The sequence below is a fragment of the Delphinus delphis genome, chromosome 15, assembly GCF_949987515.2.
Source record: "Delphinus delphis chromosome 15, mDelDel1.2, whole genome shotgun sequence".
NCBI lineage: Eukaryota > Metazoa > Chordata > Mammalia > Artiodactyla > Delphinidae > Delphinus > Delphinus delphis.
In genome coordinates this window covers 87,338,764-87,358,851 of record NC_082697.1, presented here as the reverse complement: position 1 = coordinate 87,358,851, position 20,088 = coordinate 87,338,764, and the positions used below count along the sequence as shown (strand labels likewise).

The 20,088-nt window shown below is 53.0% G+C and overlaps 1 protein-coding gene across 4 annotated transcripts in view; it reads right to left on the bottom strand.

Annotated features, from left to right (window-relative positions):
* Positions 1–19,869, bottom strand: part of C15H7orf50 (chromosome 15 C7orf50 homolog) — a 96,710-nt gene extending 76,841 nt beyond the window's left edge. Inside the window, exons 1-3 of one of the 4 annotated variants that reach the window (XM_060032577.1) lie at positions 19,845–19,862; positions 17,082–17,207; positions 9,512–9,641 (exon numbers count right to left, since the gene is read on the bottom strand). In XM_060032577.1, coding sequence (XP_059888560.1) covers positions 9,512–9,640 — 129 coding nt within the window. In that variant the 5' untranslated portion in view covers position 9,641; positions 17,082–17,207; positions 19,845–19,862. The other 3 variants (XM_060032578.1, XM_060032579.1, XM_060032581.1) reach the window with 3 other exon arrangements.
* Between the last annotated feature and the right edge of the window lie 219 nt (positions 19,870–20,088).

Below are 20,088 nucleotides of genomic sequence, written 5' to 3'. Positions count from 1 at the left end.
CAGGTTTTTTTTTTTTTTGCGATACGCGGGCCTCTCACTGTTGTGGCCTCTCCCGTTGCAGAGCACAGGCTTTGGACGCGCAGGCTCAGCGGCCATGGCTCACGGGCCCAGCCGCTCCGCGGCACGTGGGATCCTCCCGGACCAGGGCACGAACCCGTGTCCCCTGCATCGGCAGGCAGACTCTCAACCACTGAGCCACCAGGGAAGCCCCAAAATGTGACAATTTTTTAAATGGAGAAATGTCTATTCAAACCCTTTGCCCCAAGAAAATATACAAATGGCCAAGCAGCACATGAAAAGATGCCCAACGCTATTAACCACTGAGGAAATGCAAGTCAAAACCACAAGAAGACACCACTTCACACCCAGCAGGATGGTGAGAATCAGATAGAGAACAGTGCTGGCAAGGACGTGGAGAAAGTGGAATTCTTACACGAGGCTGGTAGTGGAACGAGATGTAAAACAGGGCAGATGCTGCAGAGAAGTCTGGTGGTTAGGAGTTAAGTACAGAACTACCATACGGTCCAGCAATTTCACTCCTGGGTCTAGAGCCCAGGAATTGAAAACAGGTATTTAAACAACAATGGGCACATGAATGTTCCCAGAAGCACTGTTCACAGCAGCCACAGGTGGACACAGCCTGACCAGTAACGAAACAGAATGCAGCATATTCACATAAAGGAATGTTATCCAGCCACGAAAATTCAAGAGTGAAGCTCTGACACACACGACCACATGGATGAACCTCGAAAACCTGATGCTAAGTGCGGGGACTCAGACACGACGTGTGACACAGGTCACATACTGTACGCTCCCTGTACAGGAATAGGTAACCCAGGGAGACAGAACGTGGGGGAACCGGGGCTGGGCGCAGGGTCGGGAGGGAGCGCCCCGCAAGTTCAGGGTCTCCCTCCAGGTGCGGACGATGTTGTGTGGCTAGACAGAGGGACGGTCACACAACACGTTCGTGTACTGAAGTGCTGCTGTAAAATGGTTAGCTTTATATCCGGCCTGTCAGCGCCCATCACAATCCTGGGCGTTTAATTCCGTCACCACACCCTCCTGAGCTCCGCCTATGTTAGTGCTGCTGTGTCCGTCTCTGTGCACCAACAATCCCCATTTCAATTCTTAAATATATGCATTGAATATCCTGGCAACCAGCACTTTATAAAACAGAACTGCCCTAAAAAGGACGCGTGACTGTCTGCTTAGAAAAAGCCTCCACAGGGTCAGTCTGGATAAACAGACGGATGAGAGATTCAAAAGAAACTAAGACACTTCTGATCTTACAAATCAGCAGTAAAAAGACAAAGGACCCAGTTCAAAAATGGACAACGGGTCTGAACAGACGTTGCTCCAGAGAGAGATGACAGCCAATGAGCAGCTTAAAAGATGCCCAACATCAGTCACAAGGGAAACGCCAATCAAAGCCCAGGGACACGCCCCACGCCCAGCAGAGGGACCATAGCCAAAATCAACCATGGACAGCAGGGCTTGGCAGAGAGGTGGGGAAAATGCGACACAAAAACTGTACTCCTGGAAATATAAATATGAAAATACATGTCTCATATAGAGAACAGACTTGAGGACACAGGGTGGAAAGGGGAAGCTGGGATGAAGTGAGAGAGTGGCACTGACATATGTACACTACCAAATGTAAAATAGCTAGCTAGTGGGAAGCAGCCGCATAGCACAGGGAGATCAGCTCGGTGCTCTGTGACCACCTAGAGGGGTGGGAGGGAGGCTCAAGAGGGAGGAGATATGGGGATATATGTATACATATGGCTGATTCACTTTGTTATACAGCAGAAACTAACACACCATTGTAAAGCAGTTATACTCCAATAAAGATGTTAAAAAAAAAAGAAAGAAAGAAAGAAAATATACGTCTCACAAAAACATGTGTTCATAGCAGCATCACCCATAACATATAAAGTGAGAAAGAGGACGGGACAGACAACATGCTACCATTTGTGTAAACATGTGCACAGACATGGCTGTGCACAAAAAAATGTCTGGAAAGAGACTAACACCCATAAAAGTGCGAGGAAACAGAAGAAACTGATGCAAGTCTGGCCTAGTGGGAGAATGTTTTGAATTTTGTATCATGTCCTGCATTACCTAATAAAAACATAAATATTGTTTTTAAAGCACTATAGAAAAAAACAAGAAAAGAAAAACAGATTAGTAGAACACAATGTAGACCCTAGAAAATTTGGAGGGTCGAACATGTTCTATCAAAAGGACAGAATATTCAGTAAATGATACGGGACAACTGAATCTTTCTTTAAGAAAAAAAATGTCAGATCCCTGCCTCACATAACACAAATTTCAATTCATTTAAAAAACTACAGGGCTTCCCTGGTGGCACAGTGGTTGAGAGTCTGCCTGCCAATGCAGGGGACAAGGGTTCGTGCCCCGGTCCGGGAAAATCCCACATGCCAGCAGAGCGGCTGGGCCCGTGAGCCATGGCCGCTGGGCCTGCGCGTCCGGAGCCTGTGCTCCGCAATGGGAGAGGCCACAACAGTGAGAGGCCCGCGTACCGCAAAAAAAAAAAAAAAAAAAAAAAAAAAACAAACTACAAAAAGTGGAGAAAAATATAAGAAAACGTTTGTAACTGTGCAAGAGAGGGCTTTTTAAGGGAACAAAAACAGACACCACAAAGCAAAACTGACAGACACTCGCCTGCACTACTGAAAGCCCCACGGAAACATCAAATTCAGGAGACAAAAGACACATGGGGAGAAAGTCCATGTATTAGACACACAAAAAGTCCTTTTTTACAAAAGGTGATCAATTCAACAGAAAAAAAAGCAAAAGATGTGATGAGGAAATTCATAGAAGACAAATGATTAATAACTAATCAAAAAATGTCCATCTCACCAAGGATCAGGAAAATATAAATTAAGAACAGATTCTACTCTTCACCCACCAGATTGGTAAGAATAAAAGATGGAAGGTACCCAGGGCACGCTATAATGCCAGGACATGAATTCTGGGGCCCTGAGGCATCATGTATCAGATTTCAAATGCTGCGTCTCCAAGAGAAGCGTCACACAGGCAAACAGACCTAAGTGGGCCTCTCTCCAAGAAGACACACAGACGGCCGACAGGCACGTGAAAAGGTGCTCAACACCACTACTATTAGAGAAACGCAAATCAAAACCACAACGAGGTACCACCTCACACCGGTCAGAATGCCCATCATTAAAAAGTCTACAAACAATAAATGCTGGAGAGGGTGTGGAGAACAGAGAACCCTCCTACACTGTTGGTGGGAATGTAAATTGGTGCAGCCACTATGGAAAACAGTATGGAGGTTCCTCAAAAAACTAAAAATAGAGTTGCCCTATGATCCAGCAATCCCAGTCCTGGGCATATATCTGGAAAAACACTAATTCGAAAAGATACATGCACCCCTATGTTCACAGCAGCACTATTCACAATAGCCAAGACACGGAAACAACCTAAATGTCCATCGACAGATGAATGGATAAAAATGTGGTGCATATATACAGTGGAATACTACTCAGCCATAAAAAAGAATGAAATAATGCCATTTGCAGCAACATGAAGACCTAGAGATTATCATCCTAAGTGAAGTAAGTCAGACAGAGAAAGACAAATACCATATGATATCACTTCTATGTGGAATCTGAAATATGACACAAATGTACTTATCTACAAAACAGAAACAGACTCACAGACATAGAGAACAGACTTGTGGTTGCCAAGGGGGAGGGGAGGTGGGGGAGGGATAGAGTGGGAGTTTGGGATGAGCAGATGCAAACTATTATAAATAGAATGGATAAACAACAAGGTCCTACTGTAGAGCACAGGGAACTATATTCAATATCCTGGGATAAACCAGCACGGAAAAGTATATGAAAAAGAACGTATATGTATAACTGAATCACTTTGCTATACAGCAGAAACTAATACAACATCGTAAATCAACTATACTCAATAAAACTGAAAAATAAATAAATATATACAGTCTACTCTCTGTCAATTACACCTCAATCAAGCTGTTTTGAAAAACCACACACACAGTAAGACACAACTACACCCACAAGAGAGGCCGACAACACCAAGTGGTGGCAAACGTGCGCAGCACCGAGAACCCTCCACGTGGCTGGCGGGGTGCACAGTGGCGCAGCCTCCTTAGAGGACAGCTTAGCAGTTTTGTAAGGTAAACACACACTTCCATACGATCCCTCCCAGTCCTCGGAATCTACCCAAGAAAAATGAAAACAGAGGCCCTTGTACACAGCACACTCAAAACGGCCCCACGCTGGCAACAACCCAAATGTCTAGACCAGGTGATGGAGAGAGCAGTGTAATGAGTCCAAAGGAAAGGGGGACACGGGGAGCGGGGCAGGAGGGGGCGGGCTAGCGGGCTGGCTCCCCCAGGCAGGAACAGGGCCTCGGGGCATCACAGAGCCTCTCTGGTCTCAGGGTCCCAGTCTCGGAACCCCTCTTAGCCCCGCAAGCCCACAGCTTACAGCTCCCACGGGCTGACCACGAGCACTCAGTGCTCACAAAGTAGGAAAGGAAAACAGTGGAACAAGGGAATTTCTGCTAAAGGAAAACAAGTCAGGCTCCCAGGGGGCTGTCTGTAAAGATCACACCCCCTCTCCCGGCTAGTTTAACGACCGGGAGTCTGCCGCCAGACCAGAAACGTTTCTTGAGGCAAAATACCATCGGTATGCAGTCATCTTGCTGAGCAAATTCTCAAGGCCATGAAGTTCACAACCTCCGCCGATGGTTTTGAAGCACTTGTGGGCTTAATGCCCATGTAACTCCTCTGATTTTTCCAGGTTGAAAAGGAAGGAGAAAAGATGCCCCATGTTGAGCTTTGCTTCCTTTCCACACGAAGGACACGGCGTGGCCTCCTACAGCCCAGCTGCCCCTGTCACGTGTCAGCAGGACCCACGAGGACACGAAAGACACACATGGCTGCGCTGGGCCCTCGGGAGCCCGGGGCTTGGGGGTGGCACACATCGTGTTCCAAAGGCACAAAGTGGCCCCCATTCCTCCAAAAGTACGCGTCACTCCCCACTCCAGAGGGTCACTCCAACCAACGGAGGGCCATCTGGTCAACACGTGCGAGCTCTTCCTCCCTGGACGTCAGCGCTTACAGCCAAGGGCGAGCCGGACGCACTCCCCACACGGTCTGGGCCAGGCGGCCGGGGAGGGCAGTGACACCTCAGCCCGTGTCCTTATACGACCACAGTCAGGAAACCCAAGCAAGGGCCTCTCCTCTCCACCAGCTGCCCAGGGACCATGCCCGTGACCCGGCCTCTGGGGCCAACTCCCCTGTGAAGCGGCAGCGCACCCACACCTCCGCCCCTAGCATCTCAGGGCTGCCAGAACCCAAGGTCAAAGTGCTTCTGTGAACGGAAGCGTGCTTTGCAGACATGAGAGGTTCTTCTTAGCGAGACCCGGAGCCAAGAGCTGAGCTAACCAGCCCCTGGCTCCCCCCACTCCCCCCCCCGCTCCCCCCCAGCTCCCCCCACTCCCCCCAGCTCCCCCACTCCCCCTACTCCCCCCAGCTCCCACACACACCCCCAGCTCCCCACTCCCCCAGCTCCCCCCACACCCCCAAATCCCCCCACTCCCCCCAGCTCCCCACACACACACCCAGCTCCCCCACTCCCCCCCACTCCCCCCAAGCTCCCTTCACACCCCCCAAGATCCCCCCACTCCGCCCCCCCCAATCTGCAGACAGCCTGAGTGTATTTACAGCAGCAGGAGGCAGCCAGCTCAGCCTAGGTGCCCGTCCAAGGCGGCAGTCACTGGCTCCAAGGGTGACCGCTGCTCTGGTGCGTCTCCCCACCCCCTAGGACCGGCTCAGCATCTGGGGCGGTACCTCCCCAGGGAGGGCAGGGTGGGGGGGCTGAGGCCTGCAGACCCCTCACCACCACACAGCCGTGCTCGCTAGACCAGTCCGCCCGACCCTGTCAAGCCGGAGCCTCCTCTGGAAGGGGTCCAGGGACGTGAAGACAGAACCGGACCCCATCTGCCCAGCCCTAAGCCCAGCTCACGGGGAGGGTTAAGAAGCTACCAGACGGGCAGACATGGGCCAACTCCGAGAACCCTGTGCTCGAGCACCACCCTGGGAAGAGGGAAGACCCTCGAACCCCGCACCTCGCAAGCCCCTCCAGCAGGACAGGGAAGAGGACAGGCGCGGGGCAGGGCCTCCCGGGAGCAGCAGCCGGCACCACAGAACCAGCGCCGGGAGGACTTGTCCCCGCCTCGGCGGCACCACAGGCCACCCCTCCTCCACCGTCCCAGCCCACGCGCCTCGGGTCAACGGCAGGGGCAAGAGGTGGACGGGGGGCTCAGCCACACAGATGTCACACGCTGTGGACAAGGGCACCAGGGCAGCGGGGACTGGACAGGACAGGAGAGGGATGGGGCCCCCCCGCCGAGCCCCCCCACCCCCGTGGGGCTCCCAGTGCGTGAAGCATCCCCCCTGGGGGATCCTTCAGCCCTCCTGGCGCAGGCTCAGGGCCTGGGCTGTGGGAAGTGACTGCACAGGGACCTGAGGGTCCCTGGACGGGCATTTCCGGGAGGACAGCACCATGGCCCAAGAGGGGGCAGAGGCTCCTTGGGGCTCCTTGCGGGGGTTGGCGCAGGAGCTGGGGCGGGGACGGTGCAGTACTTTTCCATGGGCTCCCGGCGACGGGAACGCTCTCTCCAGGCTCTGGCCACCCACCCTCTGCAGACGGAAGGGTCCCTCCTTTAAAAAGGCCTAACACAGCAGCTCCCCAGCTTCCCACGAGAACCGAGAACCGGAGAGAGAGCGGGTGAAGAGGATTTTGATGAGCAGAGACCAGGATGTGGTCTCGAGGAAGCACAGTCTCCATTTCCTCAGGACACCAGCCCCGAGTCCAGCACTGACCGCGCAGGGACCCACCCGAGCTCCCCCAGCACCCCTGGGGGCCAAGGCGAAGCGGCAGAGCACAGATCCCATGGGGACCATGTGCACAAGTTGCTAACCAACCAACCAGAAACCGAGGCAGCAAGAGACACTGGAAGGAAACATACCCAAATTCTTCTTCCTGCTTTTGTTTTCCAAATTTCTTTTAATCAACATGTACTCAAATAACAAAAAAAAAAATCACTTTTTAAACAATTGCCTGAATTTAAGAGTCATTACCCGTCTCAGGCAGAACCTCTAAGCTCTGCCATTACTTATCATAAACCCACACAGCCTGGGGGGGTCCCGCCAGTGACCAGCAGCCGGCAAGCAGAGACCACTCAGAAGCCTAGAGATTCATAACAAAATTACAGGCCACCAGGACTTGTCACTTGGAGTCACTTAGAGTTCGTTTTAAAGAAATTGGAGGAGTCTAGAAAAAGTAGGAAACTGTCCAGGAAAGGCCCAAGAAATTCACATGTACTGGAGGTTCTGCAGGGATTGGGGGCCAGACCACCGAATGGGAACTGGAATAGCTCTAAAAAAACAGTTTCCCTCTAGGGTCTAGAAACCAAAAAGGCCTGACAAAACTGGGGCTCCAGTGGCACAGAAGGCGAGGACGACGAGAAGGGGCCCAGGGGACATGGGATTGGCTACGAGCCCGGGTGAGAGCAGGACGTGGGGGCCAGCGATGCGGCCCGGCTGGCTGACCTGGGTCCTGTAAGCGCGGGCCTTCTGTGCAGGGAGAGGCGCCCGGGCTCGGGTGGCGCCAGACCTGCGGTTCTCAGCCGGAGAGAAGGCAGAGAAAGGGGCACCCAGGACGGGCCTGAGTGCTGGCCTGGCTTCCTCCCCGACATCCAGAGGTGGCAGCTGGGAGACGACCCCGGACCCAGTGGAGCCGCTCTCTGTCGGCACAGGCCCTGCACCTGCCCACCCACCACAGAGGAAAAGTGCCGTCACGCGTCCCCCTGGCACAGAACTGCCCAGCCAGCCGGTGTCCTGGGGGTCGGACCAGCAGTCCTGCACGGAGCCCGCAGCACAGTGGCCTGGGATCCACCCCAGGGCCCGGCTGGGCCTGCAGTCGAGGAGGTGCTGGCCAACGGGCAGGCCCTCCTGCCCCAGCCCCTCTGCTATATGAAGGGGGTACATGCGCCCCGAGTCTCAGCAGCGTGCACGGCCCAGGCTTGAAACAAAGGCAGAGCTGGAAACACTAGGGCGTAGGAGTGACCAAACCGGGACTTCCCTGATGGTGCAGTGGTTAAGAATCCACCTGCCAGTGCAGGGGACATGGGTTCGAGCCTTGGTCTGGGAAGATCCCACATGCTGAGGAGCAACTAAGCCCGTGAGCCACAGCTACTGAGCCTGTGAGCCACATCTACTGAAGCCCGTGAACCTAGAGCCCATGAGCCACAACTACTGAAGCCCGCGCACCTACAGCCCGTGAGCCACAACTACTGAAGCCCGTGCACCTAGAGCCCGTGAGCCACAACTACTGAAACCCGCGCGCCTAGAGCCCGTGAGCCACAACTACTGAAGCCCACGTGCCTAGAGCCCGTGCTCCATAGCAAGAGAAGCCACCGACCGCCATGAGAAGCCCGCGCACCACAACAGAGCAGCCCCCGCTCGCCGCAACTAGAGAAAGCCCGCGTGCAGCAACAGAGACCAAACGCAGCCAAAAAACAAAAAAAGAGTGATGAAACCCACCAGCCACACACCACCCATCCTGTCAGGGGATTTCCATCGCTTCCTTTCAGAAAGACCCAAACGAGGACCTGATCTAGTCGCCGATTAATGGTAGATACTCACAGGCAAGTCTGACAAGGGCCCCAAGTCACTCGACAAGCTACGCGGCGCGGCTCCGACGACACTTCCCTCCCCGTGGACCAAGGATGAGCACAGGGTCACCGGGTGCTCACGTGGGATGTGGGCTCGAGGCCACATCAGGCAAGCCTAATGCACGGTCGGCACCTTCACCCACCGCTCAGGGCCCAGCAAAGCCGCCCCTCATGACATGAGTCGCCCACCAACTTTTACTTCATGTTGAATAACTTGTCAAGATTTGTAACATCTTATGCCGTTTTGATCAACTACACACTAGGAATTGCAGAGTCAGCTCAATACAGAAGAAAAACATGAACACTCAGAACCTGAGAGGTAACAGCCAACAAATTCAAACGTAGACACGTGTTTCTGTGGTGGAGCCTGACCACTTTTAGCTGTGATCTCGTAAATACAGACCCCAGGCCACGGCCCATGCAGCGCCATGTGAAGGGCCCTCCCTTGTCTGACAGGCTCAAAGGCCCGGCTGCGGCCAGGCCAACAGAGGCCTCCACCGGGCCACCATGCCATCGAAACCCTGTCACACCTGGGACACCAACAGCAACCTGAGGTCTGGTAGCTGAAGAATGGCCGTTGTGCGGTTCCAACCTACAGTTTACTGCAAGTCTTATTTGCCCTACAACTGCCTCTAAAAGGCACTGGGCATGTCCATGGGGGCCTGTCCACCCCCTGACGCCTGCCACGTGACCACTGAGTCCCCCTCCAGGTCCAGAAACAAGGCGAGGCCAGCGCGCCCACGTCACCTACCTCGGCTGGGGCCCCCTCAGTGCCCGGCGGGGCCGCAGGTGCCAGAGGCATCTCTCTTGCTACCGCCTTCTTCAGTTTTTTGTTCTTTTTCTTTGTCACTTGGCTATCTTTTCTCTTCTGTTTTGCCATCCTGCAACAGAGAAAGTCAACTATAAAGACACAGGAAATAAAAATTCTCAATTAACAGAGAGGGGAGGGCATTATAAAAGATACAAAGCTATTTCAGAAAGTGTGGGAAACATACAGTCACTGTTACAAATTCCAGCTCTCGTTTCATCACCTGTGGACAACTTAACCATTGTGGTGGATTTCCTGTCTTTCTTCTGAGTGTTTTATTTAACACAGCTGCCATCACACACAGATTATATACTCTGTTTCTAACTCAACGTGAACATAAGCTTTTAAGAGTAAAAGAAGGGACTTCCATAGCGGTCCAGTGGTTGGGACTCCACGCTTCCACTGCAGGGGGTACGGGTTTGATCCCTGGTCGGGGAACTAAGACCCTGCATGCCACGCAGTGCAGGCCCCCTCACCAAAAAAAAGAGGAAAAGGAATAGCATTTTTAGTGACAGTATCCAAATTTTCCAAAAGTGAAAACTGCGAGCATTTGTCTATTCCCTAATTGATGACTATCTGGGATTATTTTCATTTTCTACTATTACGGAGTAACTCACTTCCCCATCAACTAGGGATGCTGCAGCCCCACACGGGCTGGCAGTGACCACCATGCAGTCACTAGGCCCTCGGTCACCTGTGGCTGGAGGTGGCCATGATGAGTCTGGGGTGGCCTCCTTGGACTGTGGAAGCAGCCCCAAGCGGGGCCGCATTGAAGGAGTGACACAGGTCCAAGAGGCTCTGATTACATCTCCCTCCTCAAGCACAGCAGTATCTAGAACTCCACGCACAAGGACAGAAGAACGCCCGTGAACATGAACTGCAAACCCAGCTTCCCCTGTGGGGCCGGATGATGGGAGCCAAGGGAAACGGTCACGGCACCAGAAACTAGGCAGGGGTCGGGGGAGAGGCCTCCACCCGAGGGTCACTGGCTGCGGGGACCTCCGAGGGGCGTCATGAGGGCTGGGGATGGGGGGAGGCCGCCCGCAGGGCCCCAGGCCCACCCCGAGGGGGACGTGGGAACTGACCGGATCCTCCCCACCCCGCCCCTTTGGATGGAGCCCAAAAGGAGCTGAAAACAGGAAAGTTTCGGAGTCCCAGCAGCTACAGCGTGAGCACCCTGAGGTGCAGGGTAGAAGGCGCTTTGGCACAGAGGCCATGGCCAGCTCGTACAAGCCACACACACACACACACACACACACATACGCGCGCGCACGCGCTTCTCATCACACGTCAATCAAGCTGGGGGTGAGTAAGTCAGCATAAACCTGGAAAAGGAATATCACTCAATAACTGAGATCAATGAGGCAGCGCTACATGTACAGGATGGAACAGAACACGACGAGCAGTATCACACTTTTGTATTTGTTTAAGAAAATAACAACAGAGAAAGCTATGCACGTACTTACAGGCAAATGTCTGAAGGACATAAGCCAAAGCTCTCCTTTTCTGTCTCGGGACGGGACTGCGAGGGACTCCCCCACACCCACAGCTCAGTCTCATTTTTTTAATACTAGTCCTTTAAAACTCTATCTACAAGGGCTGCTAGTATCAGCTTTTATTCTAACAAGTTGCAAGAATGTATTTTGCTTTATTTATCCTAAAGTCACTCCACTGGCTTCATCTGCATGTATGTGTACTGTATGTATTATACAGACACAAGCATGTAACATGGATGTTACACGCACCCACAACATTCACGCTCATGTCGCTATAACACAGGTGTTTTCACTTCGGACACGCTGTCCCAGGCTGTCTGCACGGGAATGGACACACAAACCCAATACCTTCTTCCTCTGACACCAGAGTTCATCGTGGACTCCATCCACAGATGCTCGAAAATGCAGCTCATTCACCCCACAAGTGTTTACCGAGAGCCAGTTCCGTGCCAGGCACTGCTGCACGCTGGGCACAGAGCCAACAGCAAGGGGAGGAAGAGCCTTGGTCTCGGGAAGCCTCCTTCTGGCGTGAGATCCAGACCTATTTCAGTGAACGAGCCAGCGCTTTCACACAGAGATAAACACTGCCGAGAAAGGAGAGCTGGGTTGAGTGAGCAGGCGCCCCCGAGGCTGGCAGCCAGGGAGCGGCGGCTCAGGGGCCTCTGAGGGGCCAGAGGCAGACAGAGGAGGCAGCGTGTGAAGAGCTGGAGGGGGCCCCGGGCCAGGTAGCGTCCCGAGGAGCAAGGTCCGCAGGTGGAGGAGGGGCGTCCGGAGCAGAGCTGCCTGCCCTCAGGTCTCTCACCCAGGCATCAGTCTCACTGAACCACTTACTGAGACCTTAACTTCCCCCAAAGCAAAACTTTCCACAGGGACAGACGGACAAATGACATCAACATGGGGGGGGAGGGGAAGCGCGCTCAAGTCACCAGCAGCCCCACCCCACAGGCCCCTGCACTTCGTCACTTGTCGGTCACCGTCTCCACCGCAGAGTGCTGGCCACGTGCAGGAGCGGCTCCAGGCTGGACCACGCGGTCCAGAGTGCCCACCCACATGCAGCTCACATTCTGATGGGGGAGACAAACATGTCAGAAAATGAGAATGATGCTAGGCCAAAAAAAAAGGAATGAAGGAAAGGGCTATGGGAAACGGTGATTATGAAAAGGGTGATCATAGCGGAAAGGGCCCAGAACCCAGATTTGAGTTCTAAATACCACTCTCTATAAAAAAGAGCCAGACTGCCTTAAGATTCCCGTCTGGAGCAAGGAACGTGTAAGGTGAACCAGCGTATCAAGCCGCACCACAAACCAAGCCAGGCAATCACAGGGCCACGGCGGAAAGGACACGGAGCCAGGGTGAAGGGCCCCTCTGCCCCCTTTGGGGCCATGACTGATTACGGCACACCGAAGGAATATCACTACTGTGCAATCAGAAAACTGCCAGGCGCCCAAGGTCTTCAATTAAGCCTTATCTTAAGAAAGCATCCCAAGCCAGAGGCTGCAAGCTTCAATTAGCAGTGTAATAAGAAATCTTGAAAGAATTAGACTGTTGACACAGGGTTTTGAAAAGACAAAGGGCTCTGCCAGCCAATTACCTTGTTGGAGAGTAAGAAAAGTTTAGCAAATACTTACACACCGGTTACCATCAAAGTTAAATCTACATTCATTCTGAGAGTTATCGTTAAAAAGTTTAATCGGGGGCTTCCCTGGTGGCGCAGTACTTAAGAATCCACCCGCCAATGCAGGGGACACGGGTTCGAGCCCTGGTCTGGGAAGATCCCACATGCCGCGGAGCAGCTAAGCCCATGCACCACAACTGCTGAGCCTGCGCTCTAGAACCGCGAGCCACAACTACTGAGCCCATGTGCCACAACTGCTGAAGCCCGCGCAACTAGAGCCCGTGCTCCACAGCAAGAGAAGCCACCGCAGTGAGAAGCCCGTGCACCGCAACGAAGAGTAGCCCCCGCTCGCTGCAACTAGAGAAAGCCCACGCGCAGCAACGAAGACCCAACGCGGCCATAAATAAATAAATAAATAAATAAAGTTTAATCACTAAGTCTATTTGCTAAAAAGGGGGAGAAACTTTTCCATATTATAAAAAGTTTTTGGGCTTCCCTGGTGGCGCAGTGGTTGACAGTCCGCCTGCTGATGCAGGGGACACGGGTTCGTGCCCTGGTCCGGGAAGATCCCACATGCCGCGGAACGGCTGGGCCCGTGAGCCACGGCCGCTGAGCCTGTGCATCTGGAGCCTGTACCCTGCAACGGGAGAGGCCACAGCAGTGAGAGGCCCACATACTTAAAAAAAAAAAAAAAAAAAAAAAAAAAAAGCTTTCTTTTTTAGTCCCAAGAGACAGTGATTCATACCTTTGAGACAAGGAGTGTTTGTTGCAGGAAAGACATTTCCTTACATTTACGGTCAGCTGGTCTTCAACAAGGGGGCCACAACAATTCAATGGGGAAGAAGAGTCTTTTTAACAGGTGGTGCTAGGACAATTGGATATCCACATGCAGAAGAATGAAACTGGACCCCCTACCTCACACTACACAGAAGAATTATTCAAAATGGAGCAAAAACCTAAATGTAGAGCTAAAGCTATAAAACTCTTAGAAAACATAGGAGTAAATCTTTATGACCTTGGATTAGGCAACAGTTTCTTCATTACGACACCAAAAACATAAGGAGAAGAAAAAAAGATAAATTGGATTTATGAAAATTGAAAATTTTGTGCTATCAGTGATGCCAGCAAGAAAGTAAAAAGACAACCAACAGGAGTGGAGAAAATGTTTGCAAGTCGCATCTGACGTGAGACTTGTATCTAGAATGTATGAGGAACCCATAACTCAACAAAAAAGGCCAACAACTCACTTTAAAAATGGACAGGGACTTCCCTGGTGGCCCAGTGGCAAAAAATCTGCCTTACGACACAGGAGACGTGGGTTCAAGCCCTGGTCAGGGAACTAAGATCCCACATGCTGTGGGGCAACTAAGCCCGCGTGCCACAACTACTGAGCTCCCGTGCCCCAACTAGAGAGCCTGCGTGCCACAAAGTACAGAGCCCATGCGCTCTGGAACCCGCGTGCCACAGCTACAGAGCCCACGCGCCCTAGAGCCTGCGCGCCACAACTAGAGAGAGAAAATCCGCATGCCACAACTAGAGAGAAGCCAGAGCACCACAACTAGAGAGAAGCCCATGCACCGCAGTGAAGAGCCCACATACTGCAAGAAAAGATCCCGCATGCCTCAAGGAAGATCCCATGTGCCCGGACTAAAGACCCGACACAGCCAAAAATAAATAAATAAAAACAAATAAATCTTTAAAAATAAATTAAAAATTTACAAAAAATGGACAAAGGACTTGAACAGACAATTCCGCAAAGAAGAGATACAAATGGCCAGGAAGCCATGAAGGAGCTCAACATTGGTCCTCATTAGGGAAACGCAAGTCAAATGACACACTTCACACACACGAGGATGGCTGAAATCAGACACATAATAGGGAACGTTGGTGAAAATGTGGAGGAATTGGAGCGCTCATCACTGCGGGTGGGACAGAATACGGTGCGGCCACTTTGCAGAACAGTCTGGCAGTTCCTCAAAAGGTCAAACAGTTGGGACTTCCCTGGTGGCGCCGTGGATAACATTCCACGCTCCCAATGCAGGGGGCCTGGGTTCAATCCCCGGTCAGAGAACTAGATCCCACGTGCATGATGCAACTAAGAGTTTGCATGCCACAACTAAGGAGCCCACCTGCCACAACTAAGACCCAGCACAACCAAATAAATAAATAAATAGTTTTTTAAAAAAGAAGTCAAACAGTTATGTGACGCAGTACTACCTACAGATGTAAATAATCAGTGAAATGAACAGATCCACATAAACTCTGAACTTGGTTGTTCCCAGCAGTGTAAGTCATAACACCCATAAGGGGGAAACAATCTAAATGTCTATCAACTGATGAACAACGGAATTCTATCCACACAACAGATTATTCAGCCAAAAAGGAAGGAAGCACTGACACCTGCTACAACATGGATGAACCGTTTTGAAAACACGCTAAGAGAGAGAAGCCAGTCACAAAATATTACAGACTGTATAATTTCATTTATATGAAATGTTCAGAATAAGCAAATTACAGAGGCAGAAGCAGATTAGTGTTTGCTTAGGGCTGGGCAAGGGGAGGAGTGGCAGTGACTGGTTGGTACCAGGTTTCTTCTGGGAAAAGAAACATGTTCTAAAATTACCTTGTGGTAATGGTTGCACACCCTGTGAATATACTTTTAAAAAACCCCTCTAGGGCTTCCCTGGTGGCGCAGTGGTTGGGAGTCCGCCTGCCGATGCAGGGGACGCGGGTTCGTGCCCCGGTCCGGGAAGATCCCACATGCCGCGGGGCGGCTGGGCCCGTGAGCCATGGCCGCTGAGCCTGCGCGTCCGGAGCCTGTGCTCCACAATGGGAGAGGCCCCGACAGAGAGAGGCCCGCGTACCGCTAAAAAAAAAAACAAAAAAAAAAAACCTCTAATCCCAAATTATTTGCTGTAAATTAACACACATAATGCCCCAATACTGTTTGTAAAAATAAACAGCGAAAAATACAGTTTCCTACCACCACCACTTCAGCGAATGTACATACGCCGTCAAAGGCGTTCCTTGCGTCCCCCGGCCTGTTGGGACCTCGCCGCCCTCACTCTGTCCACTGGCCGTCATGGGTGGCCTGGCGTTGCTGTGTCACAGCATCGAGACCTTTATTGTGTTTTCTTTCCTTACCGGCCTTTCTGCAAAAATCCCAGTGACTCAGGTTAACTTCTATGAGCAACACCAACTTAAGATTTCCCTGTACCTGGTGGTCAGGAGGACCTGGGGGGCAGGAATTAGAGCTGGTCGGCATCATAACCATCACTAAAACTGGCCTTGACTGAGAGCTTCCCGTGTGCCAGGCCCTGTTCCTGGTGCTTTCCACGTGTTAGCTCGTGTACTTCTTGTGACTGACGAGGCGGGCACACAGGTGAGGTCACGGAGGCACACGTCTCAGGGGAAATCAACAGATTGGGCCTAAAATTGGTAAATCAAAAAAAGTCACCCAATTTCCCTATTATTCAGAAATATGGAAGTAATTCCAGTAGAAACAGTGGAAAGATGAAACTGTGCTCGCCTCTGAGGAGCAGTCTGCCTGCTGGTTTGTGGTAAGTTCCAGGACCACTGAGTTTCTTAGCCATATGCACACATCACTTAGTTAATTTGACAGATCAAATGTCTTTTACAAAGATTTTTAAAAATTACATTATTCAGCGTTAGCCAGAGGATGATGAAAAGGACATGATCATGCCCTGCTGATGGAGAATAAATCGGTACAGCCGTTCTCAAGGTAATTTGATAACATTTAATCAAGTGCTTTGGCCCAGTGGTTCCATGTCAAGGAACTTACCCTAATGAAATAATCACAGAGATTTATGTAAGGATGATAATGACATGATATAAAGGATGATACTACCTCTAATATTAAAAAGTGGAAAACACTGTAATTGTCCAGCAGCAGGCTGAGGAACGGCTGACTCCTTCGTGACAGGGGACGGGCCCATACACCCATCAACAACTGTGATCTCAACTGTTCCATCACTCGAGTGGGCGCTCACGACACAACGTAAAGTGGAAGGATGGACTATAAACCTGTGTACGTGCAACACGACCCTCGTCTTTAAGAACAATTATATGCAGATATGCACAAAGGAGAAAACTAGAAGGTAATACATTAAACATCAACATTTTAGGGGGTAGAATTATAAGTATTCTTTTTTTCCTTTATACTTTCCAGCAATTTCTACAATAAAAGAAAAGACATTTTGGGGAATTCCTTGGTGGTCCAGTGGTTAGGACTCCGCGCTCTTACTGCCAAGAGCGCAGGTTCAATCCCTGGTCAGGGAACTAAGATCCCGCAAGCCATGTGGCACAGCCAAAAAAAAGAAAGAAAGAAAAGCCATTTTAAGATATCAGCTCAGAGGTGTTCAGTGAAGCAAAATAAGCTCACCAGCAGAAAGGTGCTAACCCAGGTCAGACCGACAGGAGGAAGACAGCAAAGCGCCGGGCTGGGCTGGAGTCACTGATCAGGACAAGTGAGCACCCACAGGCTGAGGCTGCCCGGGCTCCACAGGACCTAAAACAGAAATCAGCCTCAGGGAAAACATCTTTTTTAAAATCTGAAAGTATCACTCGTAGCCCCTAACATCCCCTCTCACCCGGTGCATCTAAGTCACCTCTGATGTGAGCCGGCAGGTCCAGGGAAGGCCCCCTGAAGGAATCCACAGGAATCAGTGCCTGGAGCCCCAGCTTGGGCGCCCAGGACACGGCCATGCTCCTGTCCACCCTGACCCAAGACTATTCAAAGTTCCCACTCGGATGAACGGCCTCCAGCTTCTGCTCTTCTGCTACCTGACCCCACACCCTCCCTCCTGTGGCCTAAACCCCGTAACACCAAGCATCCCACCCACTGAGCCCACCTCCCATCTTGCCAGCTGGCCCCCCTCGGTGCCCTGGGGCTCAGCGATCCTCCAGCCTCACCAGGACCCGCAGTCCACTGACCCTACACATTTCAATGCCCCTCACCTCTCATGTTCCCGTTCCCACAACTTCATTTCCACGGCCCATCATTACAATCGTGCCTTTACAAACACTCTCAGCCCCTCACCTGGCAAAGCCCCAACTCTAGCTCTGGTTCCGGCCTGGCCGGGAAGTCCCCAGGGCCATGCGGTCGGTCTCACTGTACATGGCACAGCCCCAGCCTCGAGGGGTGCCCAGCAAGCCCCGCGGCCCGACTCCGGCCACTCGCCCGGACGACCAGCTCTTCCTCTTGCCTCTCAAGCTCTCCGACCTACAACACATCCTCGCCTCCTCCGTTCATTCCTGATCACTGAGCTTCCAGAAGCTCCCCTCAGACCCTCCCACCGTTCCCTCGTGCGACAGTGCAGAACCGTGCCTGCTCCGAGCAGGGCTGAGCCTCTGCCGCGCTCTGGTCCCAGGGGCATGCATGGCTCTAAGCAATTCCCCTTCCCCATCAGCTGTCCTTCTACAGAGTCAACTACAAGGTCCCACAACTAAAAACCCTGATTCCACGTGCTCTCCACCCCGTTTCTGGTGCTTTCTGCACGAAAACCCTCAGGAGCTGTCCACTGGCACGGTCCCTACCTCCTTTCCAGCCACTCTCCCATTAGGCTGCCATCTGACTTGGCCAGATGGTTCTTACTGAAACCACCAACGACCACCAAGGACACCCGTCTGCTAACGACAGACTCTCTGATCACAGCCTGGTCGGGGCCCCTCTAAGCCCTCCTTCAACAGGCCTCAACCTGGGCCTGTACAGACTTGAAAAGTTTCTAGCAGCTCAAGGCCACATCTTTACAGTGACTCTAGCCCCCCTAAAAAGCTCCTGCCTGAGAAAACTCAAGGCTACCAAGAGGATCCAGCCCACACCTGAAGACAGAGCCCCATCCTCACCCCACCCCTGTGGGAGGGCAGGAGCCTAACTTCCCGAAGCACCGCCCCCCCAGGTCAGCAAGCCCCGAAGGGTTTCACACCACCGACCCCCTTCTGCTCACTGTAATTATCCAGTTCCCAACTCTACAGAGTGCCACCCCCGCCCCCCGCCACTCCCTCACCCTCCCTTTAAAACGCCCTCTCCCCTGCACAAGTCCAAGGCCCCTGCTGCAGTAGTTACCCCTGATTAAAATGCGACCTCACCACTTACACCACCTCCAGTCTGGCTCTGCTCATCTCTGTTCATCACTGACTGGACATAACTGACCTCCCAGCAGCATCTGCCACAGCTGGTCCCTCCTCTTGACTCTGCCCTTTCCGCTCCGCTTCCCAGACACACCACGCTCTCCCGCTTGCCTCCCACCTCTTCACCTCCCCGCCCCCTGGACACAGAAGGGCCCTGAGCTCAGCACTCCCCCGAGATCTCACCTAGTCGTGTGGCTTTAAACACCAACCATAGGCTGATGACGTCCCCATTTCTCCCTGAACTGCACAACTACACTGTCAACTCATGTGTATCACCTACACACACATCGTCTCAAACTAAAACGTGTCAAGTCCACACTCCCCATCATCCTCCACAAACCTGATCTTCCTGCAGGGTCTGTCCCCTCAATAAAAGACCAGCTGGTGAAATGCGTATTTCAGCTCAAGTTAAAAACCGTAGTGTCACCCACAACTCCTCTTTCTCAAACACCCGTCCATCCCACAGTAAACCCCGGTGGCCCCACCCCCAAAGTACATCCAGACGTGGACCTTCACTGCCCCTACCGCGAGCCTCCTGGTCCAACCACGTCTCCCACCTGGATCATTCGAAAGTCTCCAACGGGTCTCTGGCCTCCGCCCCGCCCCTAGCCCCTCCAGGCCATTTTCCGACTCAGCATCCTGAAGGGGTTGTGAAATACCTAAGCCGGGTTAGGTCCCACCAGTTCTGGGACCCTCCCCCAGGGCTCTCCTCCCCTCCCCTGGTCGGAGCCCCGCCCCGCTTCACTTCTCTCCGCCATGCTCAGCAACGTCTCCTTTCCTCATCAGGACCACTCCCCCCAACCCCAGGCGAGCTCACTGGCTCGGGGCTGCCGGTCGCGCGGACGCGCGGGAGGCACCCATGGGGCTGTGGGGAGGTCCGGCGCGGCCGGCGCTCGGGGCCCTGCGTCCTCCTCAGGCCGCCGACGGGAGGACAGCCAAGCCCCCCGCGCGCCCCCGGTTGCCCGGCAGGCCTCGTACCCAAGCAGGACACCGCAGACCCGCCGCCCTCGCCTACCTGCGCGTGGCTGCCGACGCCGGCTTCCGGCAGACGCGGCGCCCAGGTAACGCGGTCCCGCCCACCGGAGCGGCACCGCCTATTGGCCGGGGCCCGCCTCCGTCTCCCCGCCGACCAATGGCGAGCGGCAGCCACGAGGGGGGTGAGGCGGGGCCGGGCGCGGGCCTGCGGCGTCATCGCTGGGCGCCGCTGGGCGCCGGGAGCCGCCGGTTGCCAGGCAACCCTCTGGTCGCGGGCTAAGCGG